Here is a 23,036-nt window from a genome sequence, read left to right as displayed (position 1 = left end):
GATGTACCTTGTGCCTGTCTACATCTAAACTTAGGGGAGATGAATGCCTTTGGAGAAGATGCTTAACACATGGCAGCATTCACAGCACACAAAGAACAGTTATTTATTATTGGTCATCACTGAGAGATGTTTTGATGGGAAGAACCTGTAGAGCCTTGCTCCCTCTCTAGCACTCTTCAAGTGTGTTCTGTACCAGATGTGGTCACACGGCTGTTCATCTCTTCATTCATACCATAGCTCAAACTACTCGGTTGCTGCTTCTAAGAGGCACCCACACATGACATCTCCCTAAGCTTTTCACTAGAAGATCATGTTTTTCTTTGCTTGCAAATTTGCCAACTGAAATTACTTGAGCTGCCCATGCTAGGCACATTCACCAGGCTCGCTTAAAAAGACCCTCTGAACTGAACAAGACCCCACAGGTAACATAGTTCACACATTTAAAACAATAAGACACAGAAAATTATTTGCTCACAGAAAAAAAAAAAAAAAAGATCTGCTAGTTAGTCACCTTGTTAAGAAGTCTGCACACCTTCTCGTGTTGGCAGAGGTGACCAAAACCGTCATGCAATCACAGCTTTAAAAGAAGGAAGCCTTGAGGCTTGGGTCCTTTTCAGCATCCCTGTGGAAAACCATCCAACCTAGACCAAACTGTAAATACCTGATAAATGCCATTTCATGCCATTTGTAACTTTTCCAAGTGTGTCAGCTAAATTCTTTTAAGATGACACCATTGCTCCTCTTCTACTGGCTTCTTGTGGGCTCTTCTGCACGTCATTCTCATAACGACACAGCGTATTTTCTGTCTTAGGCACAAGGTGGTGAAGTAATGCCACACTGACATTTTACATTTTTTTCATGCCTGTGAATTCCATGCTTTGCTTAAGTCACGAGCCAAAGCTGGACTCAGGACAGGGGGAGCCTGACTGGTAGTGGAGGATCCAAACCATCCACCACTCTGCTGACAAGTTCCTGATTCTCACGTCAAGATGTCTCCCTGCTCTCATCTCTTCTTACCCTTTCCACTCTCCTGCAAACTCATTTACTAAGTAATTTCTGACAGCCAGTGTCTCATTGTGAATGGTACTAGCCAAAATAATGAATTTAAATCCATGGTGTGACATTCCCTGCAGACAAAGAAGCAAGAGGCTGACACTTGGCACTACAGAAAAGGTCTCTGAACCTTCATGCCAGTGCCTGCCACACACATTTAGGTACTTGCATTTGAACATCTTGGTCTGAATGTCTTTTTAGGATTGCCTCACTGACTGCTCAATAAACGACTGTTCCAGAGAAAGGCAGGATTTAGGTCTCCCAACAGAGGAGAAAAAAATACTTTCATGAAGAGAGATCCCACTTCATGACTTCTTCGAGTTTAGTCAGCAAATTGCTCTGCTACTTGACATGAATGATGGAGACACTGGACAGACGTGACTATGAACACAAGAAACAGGTCTTAGCTCAGGTCACACAAGACAGAACTCCTTACTAGGAAAAACTAAGCGGAAAACACTTCATTCTTCTAAATTCTTGACTTGATGGCTTGTATTCTTGTACTGTATTGAGTCAACCCTGAGATTCAACTCATGCCCAAGAAAAGGCGTAATATTCTGATGAATAATGCAGCTCTTCTGTGCGTTAGAAAGGCACGCTCCATTCAAAGAAAAACACTGTTTTGAGAGAGATCCTACTTAGGTTACTGGGACCTGTAACTGCACCCAAACTTCTTAAAGAAGTATCTCAAAACTGAATGCTCATTAGAAAAAGAGCACAGACCTAGAACTTCAGCAACTTCTGTCACAACATACACAGAGGACCTCGTACCCAGAGGCAGTGTTGGATGTTACGTCTTCTTCTCCAGAATAAGGAAGGATAAAGGAAGGACTGCTAAGTCCCCAAGGATCACTGGTGACATTTGCAGATTTATTTTCCACCGCCCATCGTGACTATTTCGCCCTGACAGTAAAAACATTTTATACAATGCAAAGGTTTACATTTCTTCATGTGCATAAACACAGAATAAAAGCACTAGCAGTTAACTCAGGAAACATCACAGGAGTGTGGAAAAGACACTTCCTACACTCGTGGCACTTGCTCTAGTGCAGAATATAGTACTTACCACCATGGTGACTCACCCATTAAGTATTGGCTTTGAAATCTAGTTTCTTAAAAATTAAGGGAAACAAAGAATAACTGTTGATTCAAGGCCCACACAGGTGTTAGGAGCAGTTATCTCTGATTTTCAGAACAGAAGACACGTATACGCTGTTCAACCACCTCAGGCTACGGCCAGTGGAAAGAGGCTTAGTCAAATGTGATGCCAGAATAAGGAGGCAGCAAATGCCATACAGGAGTGCATGGGAACTCTCACTCCACAACCTAGAAACACAAAATTTGACCAGTGTGGAATCAAATGACTAGTTTCACAAGGGGATTTGGGGATCATTTCAGAATAAGAAACTCAGCCACAGGCTAAAGAAGAGCAGTACAGTTTGCCTCAAGCTCCACACGGACATGCTGGATAAACCAGCAATACACAATTAATCGGGAAAGTTACATGCACCAGGACAAACTGCCGCTTTCTGCTGCAACAACAGCCCCTCAAGGGTGAGCGGGTGGTGCCTACGACACTTCAGAAGCCAGACATGTTCTGCCTGTTCACATAAGAGGGCTGCAGAGCCCCCGGTGCTGAACAGCACCTCAGGAAATGGTGCTGGTAGCAGATGGGAAAAAAGGGGGAGTTGCCTGTCATGATCAGTGAGATCTAGAGCTGTTTAAACAAAGTTTGGAGAGAGAGTTTTCAAGACAAAACACTTGCCCAAAAGAGCATAAATGTGAATGTGCAAGACTTCCATCCCAAAAGCACCGAGGAACTCGGCAGTTTGCAGCAGCAGTGTACAAGGAAACAGAGCATACAATCCCTCCATCCACCGGCAGCTTCCCACCGAAGAAACGCTCTGCTGTGGCCGAGGTAGAGCTGTGGTGTGATCCAGACGCTGTTTTGCAAAAGGTCAATTAATTTCATTACTCCTTGGAGTAAGATCAGGCAGCTCAGAGGGCCAGTGAACAATGACATAATCCTTTCAAGACTTGGCCAAGGGACATCAAAGAGCAAGAGTCAGAAACATGGCTGAAACCTACTTCAGAATGGCCACAGAAAGTGTAAGAATTAAATTTTCATTTCACTTTTGTCAAAGAAAATGAAAACGATGTGGAATTCAACACCACCAAATGGTGGAATGGCAAAGAGTAACTTCTGGCCTGTGACCAGCCAAATAAAATAGAACTGCAATGTCTTCTCCCAAGGGCCAGATGGAAAGGACTGGCGTCCATCCAGTCAGTCCCAGCCCCAGGGGCAGATCAGGTCTCACAGGAGCAACAGGAAGGCGTCCAGCTGCTCTGCTCCGGAGCACTGTAGGACTCTGTTGATGCTGTCAACCTCTCCAGCGTCAGGAAAGGAACACTGGACGTAAGACGATGAGACAAAGTTCCTGTCAGGAAAAGAGGGGATACCCAGAGTACCAAAGAGGGCAAGGCTGATGAGACACACAAGCTCACGTTCCTTAGGGACATGTATAAGTGTAGTTACTTTGCCTTTACACTGATGGGACTTACATTGCTTTTGAACATCTGCTTCTGATATCGACTGCAATATGATGAAATAAAAGCTGAGCACAATAGATGACGCTACAATCTTTAAAAGACTCAGCGGATACATTATCTTATGTCACAAACTTAATGACACCTAAACACAGTCGTTGTCCTAATTCCATCATGCAGCTTTGACGTTCTGCTGTGCACAGCTTTCCAGAGACAAGGCCTAAAAGAACCACTGCACACGCACACGCAGTGACGCTTTGGTAAGCACAGGCGCACACAGAGCAATCCCCATCAGCTGGAACGACGTGACTTGCTGGCTGGACGGAATCTTTAGACCTGAGCAGGTTGAACGGAGGACGGGCAGAACTAAGTGCTGTGCTGGGAAGTGCTCCGGTCAAAGCTGCAGGCTGGTCAGCTCTGGCTTGTAAAGCACCAGGGACCCATTTAACACAAACACACGGACCAGGGGGTATTGCAAACAAAACGGGAGGCGAGCAACTCAAATGTGAAGCTTGGATTTTAGCCGTTCTCCAGTTGTGACTAACAGACGTTTCGCTGCATAGCTCGGATACACATCACTTGTGCACAGGCTGAATTCGTTCAGATTTTGCATCTTTAATTCAGATTCCTATAATCCAAGACACAAGAGACACAGTTTTAAAGTTTTAGAGTCCACTTCAGAAGGATAATTCATTGTTTTTCCACTGGGCAGCTTAAGTGTTCAGCAAAGTATCTCTGGTCTTCAGGACTCCTGGGCTCAGGCTGTTGTTCGGAGGGGGACAGGGTGTGCGCAGAGCACAAGGACAGCCCGGCTTTGCTCAGTCCCTCTGGGTTTCAAGGCGAATCGGAGCCACGGGATTGCAGCAAGAATATTTATGAATGGTTATGCTATATGTTTTAATAAGTACGGGCACGTTCAACCCCGTGTCCTTAGTGACCTCACCGGTGCTGCGGACACCAGCGGCCGTGTGCCCGCAGGCCGGCTGTCAGCGCGGGGCCTCCGCATCCACCCGCGTCCTCCGCCGGCGCGGCGGCCCCGCGGCTCCTCCCGCTCCGCCCTGACGCCCGAGATGAACCGCGGGCGCTCCCGCCGCGCCCGCCGCAGCCGCAGCCGCAGCCCCGCCCGCCAGGCCCGGTGCCCGTGCCCCCGCCCCCCCCCCGCTTCCCCGCACGCTGCTCGCGCCCCCGCGGCGGCTCCCGTGGCGCTGGCGCGTGCGGCTCCCGGCGGGGGGGTCGGGGGTCTCGCGGTGGCGCTGACGCGGGGCCCGCGCGCGCCGCACTCACCCGCTGCCGCCGAGCGCGCCCGTCACGCGCCGCAGAGCCCGCAGCGGCGCGCGCCATGGCTGCCCCGTCACGTGCCGCAGCCCGCCCAATGGGCGGTGGGCGGTTTGGCCCCGCCCGGCCGGGCGGGGGCGACGGCGGCGACCGAGCGCAACGGCGATCGCGGGCAGACAAAGCGGGGCGGGGGGGGCGCCCGGCGGCGGGAGCGGCGGGGGCGCCGTGCGCGGCCTCGGCCGCTGGGCGGGGAGGCTTCGAGGCGCGCGGGCCCACCGGCGGACGCGGAGCGCGGCTCGGGCCCGGTCGCCGCCGCCATGGCCTTGGCCAATTACAGCAGCCTGAACCGGGCCCAGCTCACCTTCGAGTACCTGCACACCAACTCGTGAGTACCGGGCGGGGCTGCGGCGGGGCGGCCTCCTTGTGCCCGCGGCCACGCCGGCGCGGCGGGCAGAGCTGCCCCCGGCGGCCACAGCCGGCGAGTCCCGGGCGCCTCGTGCGCCGCTCCCGGCGGCCGGACCCGCCCGGGCGGCGCCGCGGTCGCAGGATAACGGTGCGTGCGGAGGAGCGGCCGGCGGTCCCGGGAGCGGGCAGCCCGGCCTTCCGGCCGCGTCGCTCTGGAGAAGCGCGTGTGCCCGTTGTCATCCGGCCGTGGCATCTAGTTTCATCTGTGCCTGAATGTTTTATGCAGGAATATTCCAGGCAGGAATATGGCATTCTTCTGATCAGCTTTTCGAGGCTGCTGTGGCTTTTGCCTGTTAACGGTGAATCCCCCAAAATAAAACACCCTGAGAAGAGACGAAGTTCTTCTTCAAAATGGCTGACTTCTGAGTGCGTGTCTAGAAAAAGGGAAGCGCCACCAGGAAATGGTGCTCAGCATCGGAGACCTGCCTGCTGCGTGTGGGCCTTGGAGCGCCAGTTCAGAAGAGTGCAAAGAAAAACTTGTTCTTGCTGAGCTGCCCTGGACGAACAATGTGAACCACACTTGGCATTTCATCGTGTTGATCAGCTGGTCACTGGTGTTCGATTGTCTGCTGACATTTTGGGGAAGAGTTCACTCTCACCGTTACCATCAATAGAAGAAGAAATAAAGTGCAGACTTACCTTTTCACTTTCTGTTTGCGCTGTCCGAAGCTGAGCTTAGAGCAAAGGACCGGAGTGGTCTGCGGCAAAGACTTCTGAGGCATAGAAATATGGGCAACTTAATTTCAAAGTAGATCCAATCCAACTGCTTTTGTTGGTAATACAAGATACATCTGCAAGAACAACTAGGAAGAATCTCACTGGCATATGCCAAGAGCATTATGATCCATTTCTTTTCAGGATCAGGAAAGTAATGGGTTTTGCACAGGAGAAGAAACAACGTGGTGTCACCTTTGGGTCCGTGTCCTGTGGCTTCGCGCTGGGGATTGGCTGGAAGCAGTTGCATGTGGAGTGAAGAGTCTGGCAGCTGAAGACCATGGGCAAATACTGAGCCATCTTCCTGGTGCTGTCACTGTTTTGTGAAATTCTCATATCCAGCTGCAGAAAACAAACATTATGGAGTAGAAGACCCCACGGCAGAGCTCTGTCAGCAGCTTGTGTTTGCCTGCACAACACCAGAACTCCAACAGTCTTCATAAGAAGATAATGTCTGTGCTGCAGAAAAGGCTGATGTGTTGTTACTGCCCTGATGTATCAAAGCTGCTTCCCTTTGCCACTGTACTTTCTGTTCTGCTTATGCTGCTGGTTCACTTTGGTGTGCTATGCGTCTGCAATGCGTAACTGCATTACAAATTTGTTAGGAGGAGATGGAAGCTAATGCGTATGGATAAGCCCAAGCTCTTAATCCATCATGAGTGAAGAGCCTTTTGAGATTATGGGGATCAGTGCATAAGCCAAATGCTTTCCTAAGAATGGGAATGGAAACAGTGGAAGTCATTTTTTAAAGGAAAAAACAAAACACAACAAAACCAAACAAAACCCATGACAAATAAAAAACCCTCCTGCTCCCCAAGGAAAAAATTGAGGAAAAAAACCCAAAACCAAAGCAAGACCAGCACAGGGCTTTTGATAATGGAGACTCTTGTCTTTTGGACTGTCCTCTCTTGCTGAGGAAGACCACACCATCTCAGATAAATTTAATTTCATTGCTAAAAGATGTTCTCATGGCGGTAGAAGTTCTTTAAACTGCAGTTAACAATCAGCCATCTAACTGTTGAGGCACAGAAGGAAACCATTACTTTTTCTTTTTTTTCTCTAAGATGTTTTCTAGGAAAAGTTTTAGTATGTCTAATGCAGAGTATTCAGTCTGAAGTGCTTTACAGAAGCCAGATTTTCTGGTCCCTGAACTCAAGGACTTGCAGCAGATCTTTTCAGTAGCTTCTTAATGCTTCCATGTCTGAGGGCAAGTTTCACAGCATGTACCTGAATCACTTCAGTTGCCATACTTTTTAAAATAAAAATACCACTGTGCTTTTACAAGCTTTCAAAGTGCTTTTCCTGATGAGTAGTTGACTGGGGACAGACATTTTAGTAGGGCCTGTAGCAATAGGACAAGGGGTAAGGGTTTTAAACTAAAAGAGCGGAGATTCAGGCCCAGGTTGGCCAGAGAGGTGGTGGATGAACCATCCCTGGAGACATCCCAGGCCAGGCTGGACGGGGCTCTGAGCAACCTGAGCTGGTGAAGATGTCCCTGCTCATGGCAGGGGGGGCACTGGGGAGCCAGGAAGGTCCCTTCAACACAAACTATTCTCTGATTCTATGTGAAAGTTCTTTTAGATCCTAGAATGAAAATCACTGCGCATAAACTTGTGAAAATTACCTGCGTATTGTTTTTGTTACTTCCCAGAGCTACCTGCCCCTTCGCATTGGCTTTCTTTCAAAATTAAATTCTGCTACTTTAGGATACTTCCAAAGCTGTTCATTGAGGTGATCACAAAACCACTCCTGAGCCCACACAACTTGTTTTTGCATATTTTGAGCAAAATCGAAGGAGTTTGTTAGAACGTGAACAGCTAAAATTGTCTTCTAATGGAAGGATTTAGCTTGTGATTGAACTTGAGCTTTTTCTGTAACTAGAATTGTCTTGTTGAAAACAACTGGAGTGGAAGAAGTTCACTCAAGTAGAAAGACTTCAAAATGACTTGAAGAATACTGGTAATAACAGACCAACGCCATCTCTTCACTCCCCAAGCTCCCTTTTCTTCTTGTGCATGTTTTCTGTTCTGGCATGAAATGGAGTACTGAGTACTCTCAGTACTTTCAGTACTGAGCGGATAGCTCTTATTCCTGACACAGATGCCAAACTTAAACACTTTCCCAGATGTGGCCTCCTTCAGAACAAAAATAAAGTCTTATGTCTTTCGTTAGCAATTATGTACTTGTCTGACTATGCAGGATCAGGAGTCCAGCTGGGTTCAGACAGGGGTGATCTCTAAGAACTGCTCACAAAATAAGCTTTTCTTCCCTTGAGATGTTACTCCAAATGGTTCTTTGTAGAGGTGTTTGAAATCAGTCATGTTCTACGGAGTCATCTGACTTGACCTTTTGTAACCCACATTCTGGTAAATTGGCAGTAATGGCCTTTTGTGTTCCGTTCCTCATCAAGCCTGCACTCCTGCATGGAGCTCTCTTGGATGAGCATTGGAGGTTGTGGGGAGGTCCAAGCCAGCTTGTTTCTTCCAGTATGATTGTCACTGAGCCTTCAGGTTCTGGTAACACTTCCAGTAATAGTTGTGCTTCAGGTGCTCTGACTGATGTAGGTTACTGGACCTCTGACAATGCCCGTTATGTGCAAGCTCTCACTCCATTTCACCAACAGCTTGCTGCATGTTTTTTAAATGGGTGTTGCACATAAAACAATACCAAGATTTTTCTGGGACGTGGTGGGAAATTGTCACCGGTTGATAATGGTGGCTATTAAGTATTTCAGGCACTTTTGACTGTAAGGCAAGACCATGGTGTTTGTTAGTGCTGAGTCGATTCAATCAGGCCAAAGCACTTCATGTGACTTTAATGACATAATGACAAGATGATTCTAAGTGTTGAGCTTAATATGCTGCATGTGAGATATTTATAGTGTATATGAATTTTTGTTAGTGATAAATAGCTGGAGTGGATTTCACTTTCTTGTAGCAAGGTTTCACTTTGGTTGTGTCAGCACAAGAGATTCCAGTTCTGATAGAGGTTCAAGTTGAGTACGGTGTCAGGCTGTGTGGAAATTGCATTTTCTCTTGTCTCTCCTATCATCTACAGCTACATTTTCAGCTGTTTTGTGCCAACTTCATTCTTTGGAAGTCCCTGTATATATTTTATTTCCACCTTTTCCTTAGTTTGAAGCATTCTTTAAATTGTAGAATAAAATCTGCTAACGAAGCATAGCTGCTAGTGCTAAAGCATTTCTTTGCTTATGGGTTTTTCCTGATATGGGTTATTTCCTAAATAAACTTCTGGGATGTTGATTTGTGGAGCTGAATTGAGATCTGTGCACAGGAAATCCTGCTCAAAGGGAAGAATACTGAGTTTGAGCTTCTGTGGACACTTTCTGATTGGGAAGATTGACTTCAAAAGACCATTCCCTTCTGTCTCTTGCCTCTGCATTGGCAAGTGGGAGCTTGCAGAGATGGGAATCTCCATTCTTGTGGTTCTAGTGGTAACTCTGAAGGCTGATGTGTTTTTCCTCTGATTTGAGCTGCTTTGGAGGGTTAGATGTCATGACATTGAAGATGGATATGAAAGTTCATTTTGTGAATATTAGTGTCATGGACAGCTATGTATTTCATGCGTGGGAAATACCAGTGTATCTGTTCTTCAAAAGCAGAAAAGATTAATTAGTATCACCTTCTGTTTGCTTACCTGTTGGTGTGGTACAGGGCTGGCAGAAGACCATCTTTCTCTGCATTAGGAAGAGTTGCAGCTGTTGCCCCAGAATCTGGAAGCTTCTTCCTGTCAGACATAACAAAGTGAATATGTGCATGGAGGAGATGGACCTTAATGCATAATCCTCATCTGCCCATGGTTTACATACAGGCAGTGTTTAGCTGCCATGAAAAGACCTGGCATTGTGGTGAAAAAATAAGGATTCCTATTAATTGTTGACTCATTTATAGCCTGGTTCATTAGGTCGATAGTTTTCTCTGTTGTGTCCATGCAATGTATTTTAGACCATAGTGACCAGCTGTCTGTTGGATCAGCCTCTCCCTGCGGCAGCCTGGCTGTCTGCCTCTGTAAAACAGGAAAATGCACATTTCTAATCTGCTGCCAGCGGCAGATGATGGTATTGTAGATATACAACTGGATTTGTTTGAAATGTGGTTGAGATTCTCGTTTATTTAAAGATCTATCTTTTTAAGTGTCAGTGTAACCCTGTTGGTTCTGTTTTGTTGCAGAACTACCCATGAGTTCTTGTTTGGTGCCCTTGCTGAACTTGTAGATAATGCCAGGTATGTACCTGAGACTGCTGAATTTCCAAGGTAAATTCAGTTAAGATTTACTTAGCCTGTATATTCATCTTGAGCAATTTTCACTTCTACTAGACTTTCCAAAAAATACAAAATAGAAGCCTTCACTGTAGTTTAGTATTAGTATTTCCCTTGCTCCTCTTATACCAACACATCTAACTTCTTAAAAAAAAGAAAAAAAAGTTATTTCTGAAAAGGTAAGTTTGAATGAATCATAGAACAATTCAGATTGGAGAGGAAATAGTTAGAACACACAAGGTAGATTTAAGGTTGAGAGAAACTGGTAAAATAATAATTATTGCAGCTGGAACTCTTAAGATACTTAGATAATCCTTGACTCTTAGTATCAAGCGTGGTGATAGGATGAAAATAGAAGCTGGATGTTGAAAAATAGAGCAAGAACAGTTAGAGGAATTGTGACACTTGAGACTTAGTATTTGGAAATTGCAGGTTTTAGGCCACGTTCCTCATGTTTGCATTTGGGAATCTGGGCTATAGCTGCATCTCAAGCCTTGCATTCATACCTCTTGAGCTTCACAAACTATTCTGATGTGGAAATATTTTGAGATAGTTTTCTATCAAGCGTGAATTATCACAGTATGCAGGTTGTAATTTAAGGAGCTGAAACGGGTAGATTTCTGTGTAGGAGAAATTCTCTGTAGGGAATCAGCTGTGTGTGTGCACACTGTCCCCCTTTTCACTTTTGCTACAACATAGTTCAATGTAGCATCTTTGAGATAATCTCTTGGTTCCTCTTCTGGCAAAAAGAGAGGTTGGCTGCCTGGGCAGGAGGCAGCTGTACCTGGCTGGAGTTGCAAAGACAAGACAAAGTGACTTCAGTGTTTAGGAAGTGGAATTTTATTACAGCATTACAACTGCATTCTTCTGATCAGCCAATCAAGGGTATGTGATGAGTCTACATGAAAAAAAATGGTTTTAAGAAGGGGGCGGTAGTCCTGATTGTGCTGCTTTTCCAAATACAGAGGAGGATGCACAGTAGATGAAAGGCCTTACTTAAATGATCTTTTAATGACACAGTTTCCTATGACAACCATGAATGTTTTTGGATGGAGTTTTATATGGAGTTAATAAACTTTTCATAGGTAGCTTGACAGAAAAAAACGTAGCTGTTGTTTGTTTCATATAGGAGGGTGCTCGGAAGTGCGTGCTTATTTGATTCCCGCTCCTCTCCTTAATGTGACTTTTGTTAGCCATCCAGTGGTGTTCACTGTAACTAGTTTTAGTTGTGTGGCAGCAGTGTCTTGTGCTGGAGTTTGGGTTCAAGTAGGCAAAAAGTGTAATAGGACAATGTGTCTTTTAACTTTTTAGTGCTGACTGTGGGGCCTTTGTGGACTTCGATCCGAGCAGCCGGTTCATTTTGGAACTTATTACATGTGCCTGGATTTTTAGCTTAATTTCTATTTGACATTTGAATACTGATTGTGTTTTTATTGCTTTGTAGAGATGCAGATGCCACAAGAATAGACATTTATACTGGTAAGTCACTCCTGTTGCTTCCTTGCATGTCAGCAGTTAAGTCAGTAGTTAACTTGGATTTAGGCTGCAAATGTGTGTTGTGCCTGGTAGAATAAGAGTGAGGGTGTTTATGCCCATTACTGTGTTCAGTTTTGGGCCCCTCACCACAAGAAAAAGCCGGGGAGGTGCTGGAGCGTGTCCAAAGAAGAAGAACAAAACTGGTGGAGGGTTTAGAGAGCAAGTCTTATGAGAGCAGCTGAGGTTGTAGTGAGATGGGTGTCAGTCTCTTCTCCCAAGTAACAAGTGATAGGATGAGAAGAAATGGCCCCAGGTGGTGCCAGGGGAGGTTTAAATTGTATATTAGGAAAAGTTTCTTCACCAAAAGGGCTGTCAAGTGTTGGAACAGGCTGCCCAGGGAAGTGGTTGAGTAGCCGTCCCGGAGGTGTTTAAGAAGACACGTAGATGTGATGCTTTGGGACATGGTTGAGTGGTGGACTCGGCAGTGTTAGGTTAACGGTTGGACTCGGTGATCTTCAGGATCTTTTCCAACTTAAATAATTCTACGATTCTACTCTTCGTCCTATACCTCAGTGTCTGTTATATTTCTAAAAGTAGTACCTTTACAAAAATCTCAGGCAAGCTCTTAGATCAGCCTTCAGCTGAGGTCGGGTATAGTGAGTAGCTGTTTATACTGGATGCTTAAGAAACCTGTTTTTACAATATACTCTTGTAGCATATATTTAAATAGAGTTTAAAGTGCAGGAGAAGTTCTTAGTAATCCTGTAACAAAAATTTGGTGTTCTTTCTTACAGCTTTGCCATATTGGGGTTGTGAAAGTCCTGTTTATTGGGGTATTTCTGTTGTGAACACTCCTTCCATTTTATGGAACTTTTAACTTTTGCTTGTGGGAGTACTGAATAACTCTTCTCTTGTAGAGCCACGAAAAGACCTACGAGGTGGATTCATGCTGTGTTTTTTGGATGACGGAACAGGAATGGATTCAAGTAAGTGACAGGAAGTTACACTTGCATTTTCAAGCTGAAGTTTCGTGTTATGGCTTAAGCTGAATGAACAGTTTGGTTCTGTTGAAAAGGGCATGTTCCCTGCCTGGATATGTGTTCCCGCCTCTGCACGGGCTCTTTTGCATTGTGTCATATATCAAACCGTTCACCTTTTCAGTTGCAGAAAACTAATCTGACCAAAAGAGAATTGGTCTGCTGCATTACAGAGTTGAGTCAGTGTGGCCTGTGTTTTTCCAGCACATCAAAGCTGGCCTTGGGGCTGGAGGGAGAACAGCGTAGCCGGAAGGGTTATGAGCACAAACTTTGATGGGCATAACTCTTCTTCTCGGTAGAGGCTGCCAAACTGTTGGTGTATCTCAGCTCTAACAAGAAAGCATGCCATGGCAGAAATGGAAAGCTTAGGTTTGAAAGTATTTTGCCTTTGTTTCATCATTGGCATTGTGACTGAGATTAGGAAAGGCAATAGGAAATCTTACGAGTATGAGAAGAATGTAACAAAGGCCCTTCTGCCTTGTCATACGAGTTGATGTAAATCTGTGTTGAGTCTAGCAGGAGAAAAGCCTTCTTGCTTTGCTTTAACATCAGAGAACACCACTGTCAACCCACACCACCTTCTTTGTGTCTTGAAGATGGTGAAATCCTCCTGTGAGGAGCTTTGCACTGAGCAGAAGGTTGGGCTAAATTGGAAGGTTTTGGAGAAGGTGGAGGAATTTGGTAAATGAGCATTGACAAACATTTTTGCTCTGATCCCTCAGTACTTTAAAATCCTCTTGTGATATGTAGCATTTAGTTTTGTTTATGAATGCTTATAAAATACATTGATGTCTTTGATACTCAGATTTGTGACCTGCATGAAGAAATTAGTTTGAACTCTAGGTACCTTCTGTGTATTGTGTGTAATACAGCTAAGGATGCTAAAAAGGTCTTCTGAGAGTACTTTTCTCTTGCAAATGGAATTGAAGGAAGCAATTAAGCCCCATCCATAAAACAAGTTCAGAGGCTTTAACTATAGCCTTCTCACAAGCTTTTGGACCTTTTCTGCTTTTCTTGAAAACGACATGTTTGTCTCTACGTAGAGAGTAGAAGGTGAGGAATGTCTGCAGAGTCTAATAGCAGCTTTTGCACTGTTGCTGCTCCCGTATTTCTGATTTTGTGACAAAGTGGGATTTAAGTATTAGCTAAGTATTAAGTTGTTTTTTTTTGACCGATCATTTTGCTAAATCTTAAAGGATTTAATCTTGACCTTGGTAATGTGAGATACTCTGTAGAGGAGTTTGGCAGATACTGGGAATTGTAGTGGTATTTCTCATACATCATATGCAGCAAATACCATATCATTGATGTCCTTTGACTGTTTTCATGCTTGCATCCAAGTGTGGTTCCTTTTGTGTCTGAAAAAAAAGCTTTTATTTGATTGTAAATAGGCTGTGAAGATATCTTTGCCTCTTTCCAGGGCATTGCATTTCAGAATGTAAAATTGATATGTAACTTTGTTTAGTGTTTTCAAAAAAGCCCTTCTTAATTTTCAGTGAACTGAGATGTATTGTTTTGATGCAGAGTCTAGCTCTAGTGATGACATCTTCATGGCTTCAATGCTGGATGGTCATGGTAAACTTGATATGCATTTGAAAGTCACTTGACCGAGGGCAGCCAGGTAGAAATTCAATTTGCTGCTCTGCGTGCCTGTCAACATGGACAAAAGTGTCTGGGGAGAGTCTGTTATTCTAACTCCCTGTGTGGGCCTCTCTCTGTTTCTGTCCCTGGGTATAGGGCTCAGAGTTTTAATTTCTCATAATGCAGGATCTAGCAGTTTTGACATCTTGAAGACCTCTGAAAGCTGATTTTAGGAGATGTCAGCAGAAGACCTTTTACTGGACTTTTCTCCCTTTTTGTTTTGAAAGTAGCATCCACATCTACACAGAGCTTCCTTCAACAGGAATCATAGGGTTTGGGAGTGGGTTTTTTTCTGCATTATAATTTTAATTAAGGTTTGTTAAGAATAATAGTTAAAAAGAATAGCTACGTGACTTGCCACATTAGCATGTGGGCTTCTTGAGTACATTGAAAGGAGCTTAGAAGGCTGGATGAACCATTGTCTGGAAGGATGAGTAAAATAAACCCAGGTATATCTGGGGGCATTCGACAGAGGCAAGAGCTGAACTGCTCAAGTGAACTGTTCCATGGACACATTCTCTGTGTTACTCTGTCCTGTTGTTGTTCAGCCTCATTGGTCTTGTTCTGTGTTGGACACTTCTAGATTTGCCTGGCAAGATCTGAAAACAGAGAAGGGTATAACGAGGCAATAAACCAAATTTGAGTGCTCTGTCTGATAGATCCTGATTGTCAAGCAAAATGGCAGCTCCTCAACTGAAATTAGTGGAAGGTGCAAGCGATTAGCATTTCTACAAACTAGGTATGTTTCTCAAGTGATGCTGTGGTGGTCTAACCCCAGCCAGCAACTAAGCACCATGCAGCCAATTGTTTGCTCTCCCCCAGTGGGCTGAGGGAGAGAATCAGAAGAGTAGAAGTGAGAACACCCATGAGTTGAGATAGAGGCGGTTTAATAAGTAAAGCAAAAGCCATGCACACATGGAAAGCAAAACAAGGGATTAATTCACAAATTGCCGTCTGCAGGCAGGTGTTCAACCAGCTCCAGGAAAACTGGGCTCCATCATGTCTAACGGTTACTTGCGAAGACAAACACCGTAACTCCGAATGTCCCGCCCTTCATTCTTCTACCCCCAAAATACATACTGAGCATGACATCACATGATGTGGAACATTCCTTGGGCCGGTGTGACCAGCTGTCCTGGGTGTCTCCTTGGAGTGTCTCGTGCATCTCCAGCCTCCTGGATGAAAAGTCTTTGACTTGGTGTAAACATTGCTCAGCTACAACCAAAAAACATCAGTGCATGATCAACATTCTTCTGGTACCAAATGCAAAACACAGCACTATACCAGCTATTGGGAAGAAAATTAACTCCATCCCAGCTGAAACCAGGACACACTCCTACTGCAATTGCATTATGAACTTGCTGCATTGGCTCTGTTAATGATCACACTGAATTGTGTGGTGTGAAGATCAAATATGTTTGTACTCAAGCTGCTCAACCTCCTTTCAGGCAGTTCAGAGATCAGAAGGTCTCCCCTCAGCTCCTGTTCTCGAGCTGAACGCCCAGGTCGCTCAGATGCTCCCATCACACTTGTGCTCCAGCCCCTCACCAGCTCCATTCCCTTCTCTCAACTCACTCCAACACCTCAAGGCCTTTCTTGACCTGAGGGGACCAGAACTGCCCCCAGGATTCGAGGTTTGGCCTCCCCAGTGCCCAGCACAGGGACGGTCACTGCCCTGGGCCTGCTGGACACACCAGTGCTGGTACCAGCCAGGATCCTGTGGCCTCTTGGCCACCTAGGCACACACTGGTTCATGTTCAGCCGCTGTCACCAACACCCCCAGGGCCTTTTCCAGCCACTCTTCCCCAGCCTGCAGCGTTCATGGGGTTGTTGTGACCCAAGTGCAGGACCCGGCACTTGGCCTTGTTGAACCTCAGACAATTGGCCTCAGCCCATTGATCCAGTCAGTCCAGATCCCTCTGTATGGCCTTCCCACCCCCCAGCAGATCAACACTCCCACCCAATTTGATGTCATTTGCAAACTTACTAAGGGTGCTCTTGATCCCCTCATCCAGATCATTGATAAAGAGACTAAACAGAACTGGCCCCAATACTGAGCCTTGGGAACACCACTCATGACCAGCCACCAACTGGATTTAGCTCCATTCACCATGATTCTTTGGGCCTGGCCCTCTAGCCAGTTTTTATCCAGCAAAGACCCTGTGTCTGTGTCCCTTGAATTGAGGAGACCAGAACTGGACACAGTATTCCACACGCAGCCTGACAAACACTGAGTAGAGTGGGATGTTCACATGTCATTGTCTGTAGTATTGCCTCTGTGGACACAGCCCAGGATCCCATTTGACTTTGTTGCTGCAGTGGTGCACTACTGTTCCGCTTCCTGTCCACCAGGTCCCTTTCAGCAGAACTGCTCCCCGGATCCCAGCCTGTATTGGGCTCTTTGGTTGCTTCATCTCAGGTGCAGGACCTTGCCCTTCGCTGCAACTTCATACAGTTCTTGCTTGTCCACTCTTCCAGCCCATCCAGGTCTCCCTCTAAGATGTCTCTCCCTTCTGATATGTCCAGTTCACAACCATCAGCAAACCTGGTGAGGGTGCTTTTGATGCCGTCATCCAGATCCCTTATGAAGATGCTGAACAGTGTGGGGCACAGCATCAATCCCTGAGGGACCCTGCTTGTGACAGGCTCCCAGCCAGAGTGAAAACCGTTGATGATCACCCTTTGAGCATGACCTGTGAGCCAGTTCCCTCCCCATCTTGCAGGTGATCCAGCTGGTCTGTGTCTTGCCAGTGTGTCTGGGAGCAGGCTGTGGGAAACAGCGTTCAGTGCTTTGCTGAAGCCCAGCTGAACAACATCCACTGCTACACATGCGGACAGAAAGTGCTGCCTTGATGCAGAAGGTGACCGGGTCAGTCAGGCATGACTTACCTTTGGTAAATTCATGCTGGCTTATCCCAATCACCTGTTTCATTTGGCTTGGTGTAGTTTTTAAGGGGATCTGTTCCATTCCTTTCGCAGTAAATACATCAGTTCTTGCTTCTTGTTGCCATTTAGTGCTGGGCCAGCAGCTAAACAGCAAAACACCTTTCCTTCTCTGGAGGGAAGGGAAAGAGGATGAAAGACTTGTAGGTTGAAATAGAAACAGATTTAATATTAAATAGGAAACAATACAAAACAAATATGTAGCCGCTAGAATGTGTGCTCCCAGCAATATACTCTCGAAGGTGGACACTGTGAGCTCAGTGAGTCCAGTAAAGGTGCAGAGAGCAACAGCAGGACACAGGGAGGGTGATGGAGCCAGCGCCTGGCAGCAGGAGCAGGGACCCCAGGGGTGGTGGCCATTGAGGAAAGAGCCGTTCCCAGCAACTTGCCACTTAAATATGGAATGTGATGTTCGTCGTGTAGAATACTTCTGTTGGTCAGCTTGAGTCAGCTGTCCTGGACCTGCTCCTCCCTGTGTTGTACTTCTGCTTACTTGCAAAACATGAGAAACTGAGGGGTGACTGTGGCTTCCCCATCAATAAGCATCAACATCAGTAAGGTCTTGTGTTCTTTCGTGCTTAGTGCTGAACACCAAACACCGGAGAGTTACTGGAAGAAGACATTAACTGTATCCCAGGATGCTATCTTACTAATCTCAAACTACATTCAAAACAGAGGATCGTGCCAACTATCAACAAGAAATAAACTAGCCTTATGGAAAATTACCTCAGTTCAGCTAAACCAGCACACTCCTTAAACTGTATTTTTGAAGTTTGGAAGCTCAAAAGTGCTTTTGTTTTACTGGATGCAGTTAATGAAGTGCTAATGTCTTGGTTGCTTTATTAGATCATGTATTTTTAAAATACTGTTCATCCAAAGCTCATAATGATGAGGAATGAAATTTAAATGTAACTGGGATTCTAGCACTTAAAGTGTGTGTACATGGTTTTGTGTGTAGGCAGTGACACTCAGGGGACAACCCTCAGGGAGCTGGTCTGTGCATTTCTCCAGGGAAAATATCTCTAACCTTGCAGCACGTTGACATTTCCTCTCAAGTTAACATGTTTTTGAAATAAATCACAGGAACTTATCTCAAACTGATTATCACTAATCACTAGCTGTGTTGAGCCATTTCTCTCAGGTGGCTGGGTGTCTGTGTTTGTTAGGGTGATAAAAGACTTAAGAGTGTCTCCCCTGTTCCCCTGTCCCAGGGAAAGCTTGACTGGAGGTAAACTTGCTTTAGGCTGATTTCCCCAGGTAGTGAATTAGATACTTTGGCTCTGGGATGTTTTTTGAGGATGCTGCCAAGTGAACTACAAGTACTCTACCTGATGCAAATGTATCAGATGAATTTATGGAGAAGGAGAACTTCCTGTGCTCAGATTGGGACCTTCTTTAGTATATTCTCAACAGGAGAGCGTGGAAGCAAGTGAGGACTGTCCTCAAACAGCGGAGCCTGGTCTGATTTCGGTGGTTGCCCTGTGACCCCTGCGGGGAACAGGCGCTGCCTGTGCTGTGACTCCCGTCTGGTCCTCAGGAGGATGCTCTGGTGCTGGCCTGGAGGACCAGCGGTCGGGAACTGAACAGCTCAGTCCCTCGGTTCTTCATCCCAGGTGTCTCATATTTCTTATTTGGAAACTTTTTATCTGTGCCCTTGATTCCTTTTCTTGGGCTCTGAAGATCACTCTGCCATCCTGAGTGAATTTCTTTGGATTGTTTTTTCGCTCGTCTCTTCGGAACAGATCACATCACCCCCTTCTTGTTGCCAGGGAGGTGGTTTGGTTTGGTTTGATTTTGTTTTGAATCCAGTGATTCTGAGACACGACAAAATGGAAACAGTGTGACTAAAATAGCCTTAAGTGAAACTCCCTCCAGAGCCTCAACTCAAAAAAGCTGGAAAATAATTCATTTGTACCTTAACTCTTGAGAGGAAGTAAAGATTAAATCTCTTGCAGAGATAGCAAGCCTGGAGCAGAGGGATGTTCTCTTGCTCCAGAGTCGTCCCCTCTGCTCAGCATCATCTTCATTCTTCTGCCCAAAAAGAAGGAGCTTTATAGGGTGGTTTTGTACATCCAGCGTTGAGTAATAAACCATATGGTCACCTTTTCTGAGAGAGGAAATGCTTTGGACAATTGCTCTTTTCCCTTTTTAGGCTTCTCAAATTTTTTTTTAAATAGTTGTTGATGCAACTTTCTGTGTAGTAAAAGGGTTCTGGTAGCCTTCTCTTCTGAGAACATCCCCTCTCCTGTTTCCTGGCCAGGCTTTGAAGCTACCACAGTAATATAATAATAATATAATCATCATTAGTATCCTTACCCAGTTTTCTGAATACAAGATAATGTAACATTTTCTCTGTTTGGCTGGAAAATACTGTAGTAGGCTGAAGGAAAGGAAGAGGTACTGTCATCCAGTCAAAAACTGGATTTGAAATAACTGGACCTCTGTTATGAACATACTGGATTGAGGCAGCAAGGTGCTTGCACAGTTGTTCCTCTGTATTTTCACCCTGTAATTTGGGGCTTTAAATCTGAATGTTGTTTCAATGGAAACTGGCATTCTGACACCCAGCTCGGTTGGTTTTGTGTTAGACCAGCAGTGTTAGTACTAAACTCACTGTGGAAACTCGCTGTCAGCACTAGTGGACCTGGGCAAGTCTCCTATGAGCTTGAATGCAGCTTGTCCGCAGCTCAGCCCCCGTGCTCCCCCGCAGCTTGTGTACACATCTGAGGGCTGTCATTGTTGTCAGCCTTCCTGTTAAGGCACTTCGTGTTCCTTGTCTCTGGAACTGCATTTCATTTCTCCCAGTAAACTCTATGGTGAAGTGATTGTTATCTCTGGGGGGAAGGAGAGGAATTGTTCTGTCCTATGGATGATGTTAAAAGGCTTTATCCTTTGAACAATAGAACGCCTTGAACTAAAAATGACAGACCCTGTCAACTGCAAAGCCATGACATCCTTTCATTTTGTCCCGCGCTAGTAAGATACTCTGTTAATTGCTGCAGTACTTGCTAGTACTGCCTTTTCACCCACAGCTGTCCTGCTGCCAGCGCTGCAGGAATCTGCTGTGAAAATTAGCTGTTGTCTTACTATTGCATTAATTAATCATAGCATTCGGTTCAATGCCATGAAGAAAAACTGATGTTTAGCATGAACTCAAGACGTTTTCTACAGCACTGACTTGCCCGCTGCTGTGTGGGTTTGGTCTGTGTCCAGCAGAACTGCCGTGTCCCGGGGCAGCGTCTGGTCCATGAGCGTGTTGGTAACTGTGGTGGACACAGCAGATCATCTGTGGACATTTTTTAGTAAAGAGAAACATATTTGTGCAGTTTGGATGGGGCATTGGGCTAGGCTGAAACTTCAAACTCTTGTCAGCATAACAGCATCTCTGCAAAGCTTTTGATAATGTAAATGCCATTGGGCAATATATATTTTAGAGAGCTCTGTGATAGAGCTTCAGGACGAGACTTTGGCTTGGGCTTCTGGCCTCTTCTGTGTTGTAGTCCTTCTGTGCTGCTTATGGTGGTGAATAAGTTTGTCGAAAAGATGTATGTGTGTGTCTGTATATTACAATAAACACTCTTTTTGTTCCCCGTCTCTTGTTCCAGATGAAGCTGCCAGTGTTACTCAGTTCGGTAAATCAGCCAAGCGATCACCTGAGTCAACTCAAATTGGCCAGTATGGGAACGGCTTGAAATCGTAGGTATAACAGAACCAGCCTCTGAGACTGTGGAGGTTAGAGCTGAGATATTGAATGTATTTTTTGCTCCAAAGTTTTTATCTTTTTCTTCTTTTAGATGAAATCTAAATAAAGATACCATGGTTTGGTAGGCAGGAACTCTTGGAACATCTGCTGTAGTTCTTCAGTGGCAGCATGTCCAAAGCTGATGACAGTGTTTTACCGTAATGTTTGTGTGATGCAGAGGATGCAGTTCAGAGCTGGGGGGAAAAAAATGTTAGAGCAGGAAACAAAACCTTAATATGCCTGTAAGAGACAGATGGTAAAACTGGAGCAAAATAGCGCTGCAGGCTCTCATTAGGGAAGTTGTCTTGTGCAAGTCAGATGGACTTATACCTTTTATTTTTCTCTTAAACAACTGCATGGAGAAGAAGGGGAATGATGGAAGGAATGAGGGATTAAGTGTAAAGGAAATCTTGCTGGTTGGAGGAGATTTGCTAAGAAAGTGTTTGCTGTAGCAAAGTGCTTTATTTGGGAAAGTTAAAGGGCTTTTATGGCTTACTCAGATCAGCTCTTCTGCTTGATGCTGTTTTATGTGGCTTGCTGCTGGAATCTGTGGGACTCTGTAAATATCTATGGAGAAAGGAAAAAAGAGGATGTAGGGGATCTTGAGATACTATTGATCCAGCTGCAGTGCAGGACAGATCCCAGAGGACACATCGCTGTCCTGTTCTTAACCTTGAGCAAGAGACATACTGTATTACAGCTGAGAAATGCAGAATGAAGCCTAAACGTGCGAAAGGCGAGCCTTGTTGTTGCATTAAGCCAATCTAAAGAGAAGTGAACTGGCAGAACACTAATCCTTGTTTTAATACTATGTTAATTTTTTTGTTAATTTTTTTTGGACAAGTTTGGTAATAGGGTAAAAGAAGATGGGGAAGGCACTGTTGGGTATAGGAGAGCGGGGAGGAAGACGGCACTGTCCCTTTTCATGACAACTACCTGCTAAGTTGCATTAGCCAAAGTGTCACTGAGTCCTTAAGGTTAGACATTAGGAAATAAATTGTCTGTCTCCAAGAAACTTGTCTGCTACAGTTCATTTTGTGTACAGTGGAATGAAGCGTGCATTCGCTTTCTCACATTTCTGCTCATCAATTTGAAGGTTATTGTCATATCTCACCTTAGTCTACATAGCATGAGTCTGGAAAGCTGTGCTCTACCTCTGCTCCTTTTAATTGTGACTGGTGTTAAATGCTTTGAAACGTTAAAAAATGTCCAGATTGAGAAACCTTTTGAAAGGAATGAGATGTTGCTGTTGAAGCCTGTGTGCTGTACCAAGTGTTGGCATCTCATAGTTAAACATAATGGGAAGAAAACTCTGTAATGTGTTCTGCTTTTGAGAGATTGTTGGGCATCAGGTGTAACATGCAGACTGGAATCTGTCTCCAGGGGTTCCATGCGGATCGGGAAGGATTTCATCCTGTTCACAAAGAAAGACAACACCATGACCTGCCTCCTGTTGTCACGGACGTTCCACGAGGAAGAGGGCATCGATGAGGTTCGCATGTCCTTTGTTGTAATGAACTAATGCAGTGCGTGGTGTCTTGTCTGAATGTCCCCAGCTGTCACAGCAGAGTCTGTGGCAGTGTTGGTTGCCACACTGGTTGGTTGAACACAAGCCCTATGGGGAGAGGCTGAGGGAGCTGGGCTTGTTTAGTCTGGAGAGGAGGAGGCTTAGAGCTGAGCTCAGCACTCTCTAGAACTACCTGAAGGGCAGTTCTAGCCAGGTGGGGATTGGGCTCTTCTCCCAGGCATCAGCAATAGGACAAGGGGCCATGGGCTTCAACTCTGCCAGGGGAAATTGAGGCTGGAGATTAGAAAGCAATTCTTTGCAGAGAGAGTGGTCAGGCATTGGAATGGCTGCCCAGG

At 45.4% G+C, this 23,036-nt stretch overlaps 1 protein-coding gene and 1 long non-coding RNA gene across 7 annotated transcripts in view; one reads left to right on the top strand and one right to left on the bottom strand.

The window, feature by feature from the left end:
- Nucleotides 1–78: 78 nt before the first annotated feature.
- LOC135575658 (uncharacterized) lies at nt 79–5,043 on the bottom strand. The gene is made up of 2 exons (XR_010466846.1): nt 4,885–5,043; nt 79–4,427 (listed from the first exon to the last, which is right to left on the bottom strand). It is a non-coding gene; the product is annotated as an uncharacterized LOC135575658 (long non-coding RNA).
- A 5-nt stretch (nt 5,044–5,048) lies between these two features.
- Nucleotides 5,049–23,036, top strand: part of MORC2 (MORC family CW-type zinc finger 2) — a 48,953-nt gene continuing 30,965 nt past the window's right edge. For 3 of the 6 annotated variants that reach the window (XR_010466843.1, XR_010466844.1, XM_065034005.1), the window contains exons 1-6: nt 5,049–5,260; nt 10,245–10,298; nt 11,779–11,813; nt 12,728–12,796; nt 21,037–21,127; nt 22,557–22,665. Coding sequence is in view for 4 of the 6 variants with exons in the window: in XM_065034005.1 (XP_064890077.1) it covers nt 5,193–5,260; nt 10,245–10,298; nt 11,779–11,813; nt 12,728–12,796; nt 21,037–21,127; nt 22,557–22,665 (426 nt within the window). In the remaining 2 variants the exon portion in view is untranslated. Of the gene's footprint in view, nt 5,261–10,244; nt 10,299–11,778; nt 11,814–12,726; nt 12,797–21,036; nt 21,164–22,556; nt 22,666–23,036 lie in introns of those variants that run through there. The other 3 variants (XM_065034006.1, XM_021283180.2, XM_021283181.2) reach the window with 3 other exon arrangements.

The sequence above is a fragment of the Columba livia genome, chromosome 17 (genome assembly GCF_036013475.1).
Source record: "Columba livia isolate bColLiv1 breed racing homer chromosome 17, bColLiv1.pat.W.v2, whole genome shotgun sequence".
Taxonomy (NCBI): Eukaryota; Metazoa; Chordata; class Aves; order Columbiformes; family Columbidae; genus Columba; species Columba livia.
The sequence above is the reverse complement of the archived record's forward strand: the minus strand, read 5'-3'. Positions and strand labels throughout refer to the sequence as shown.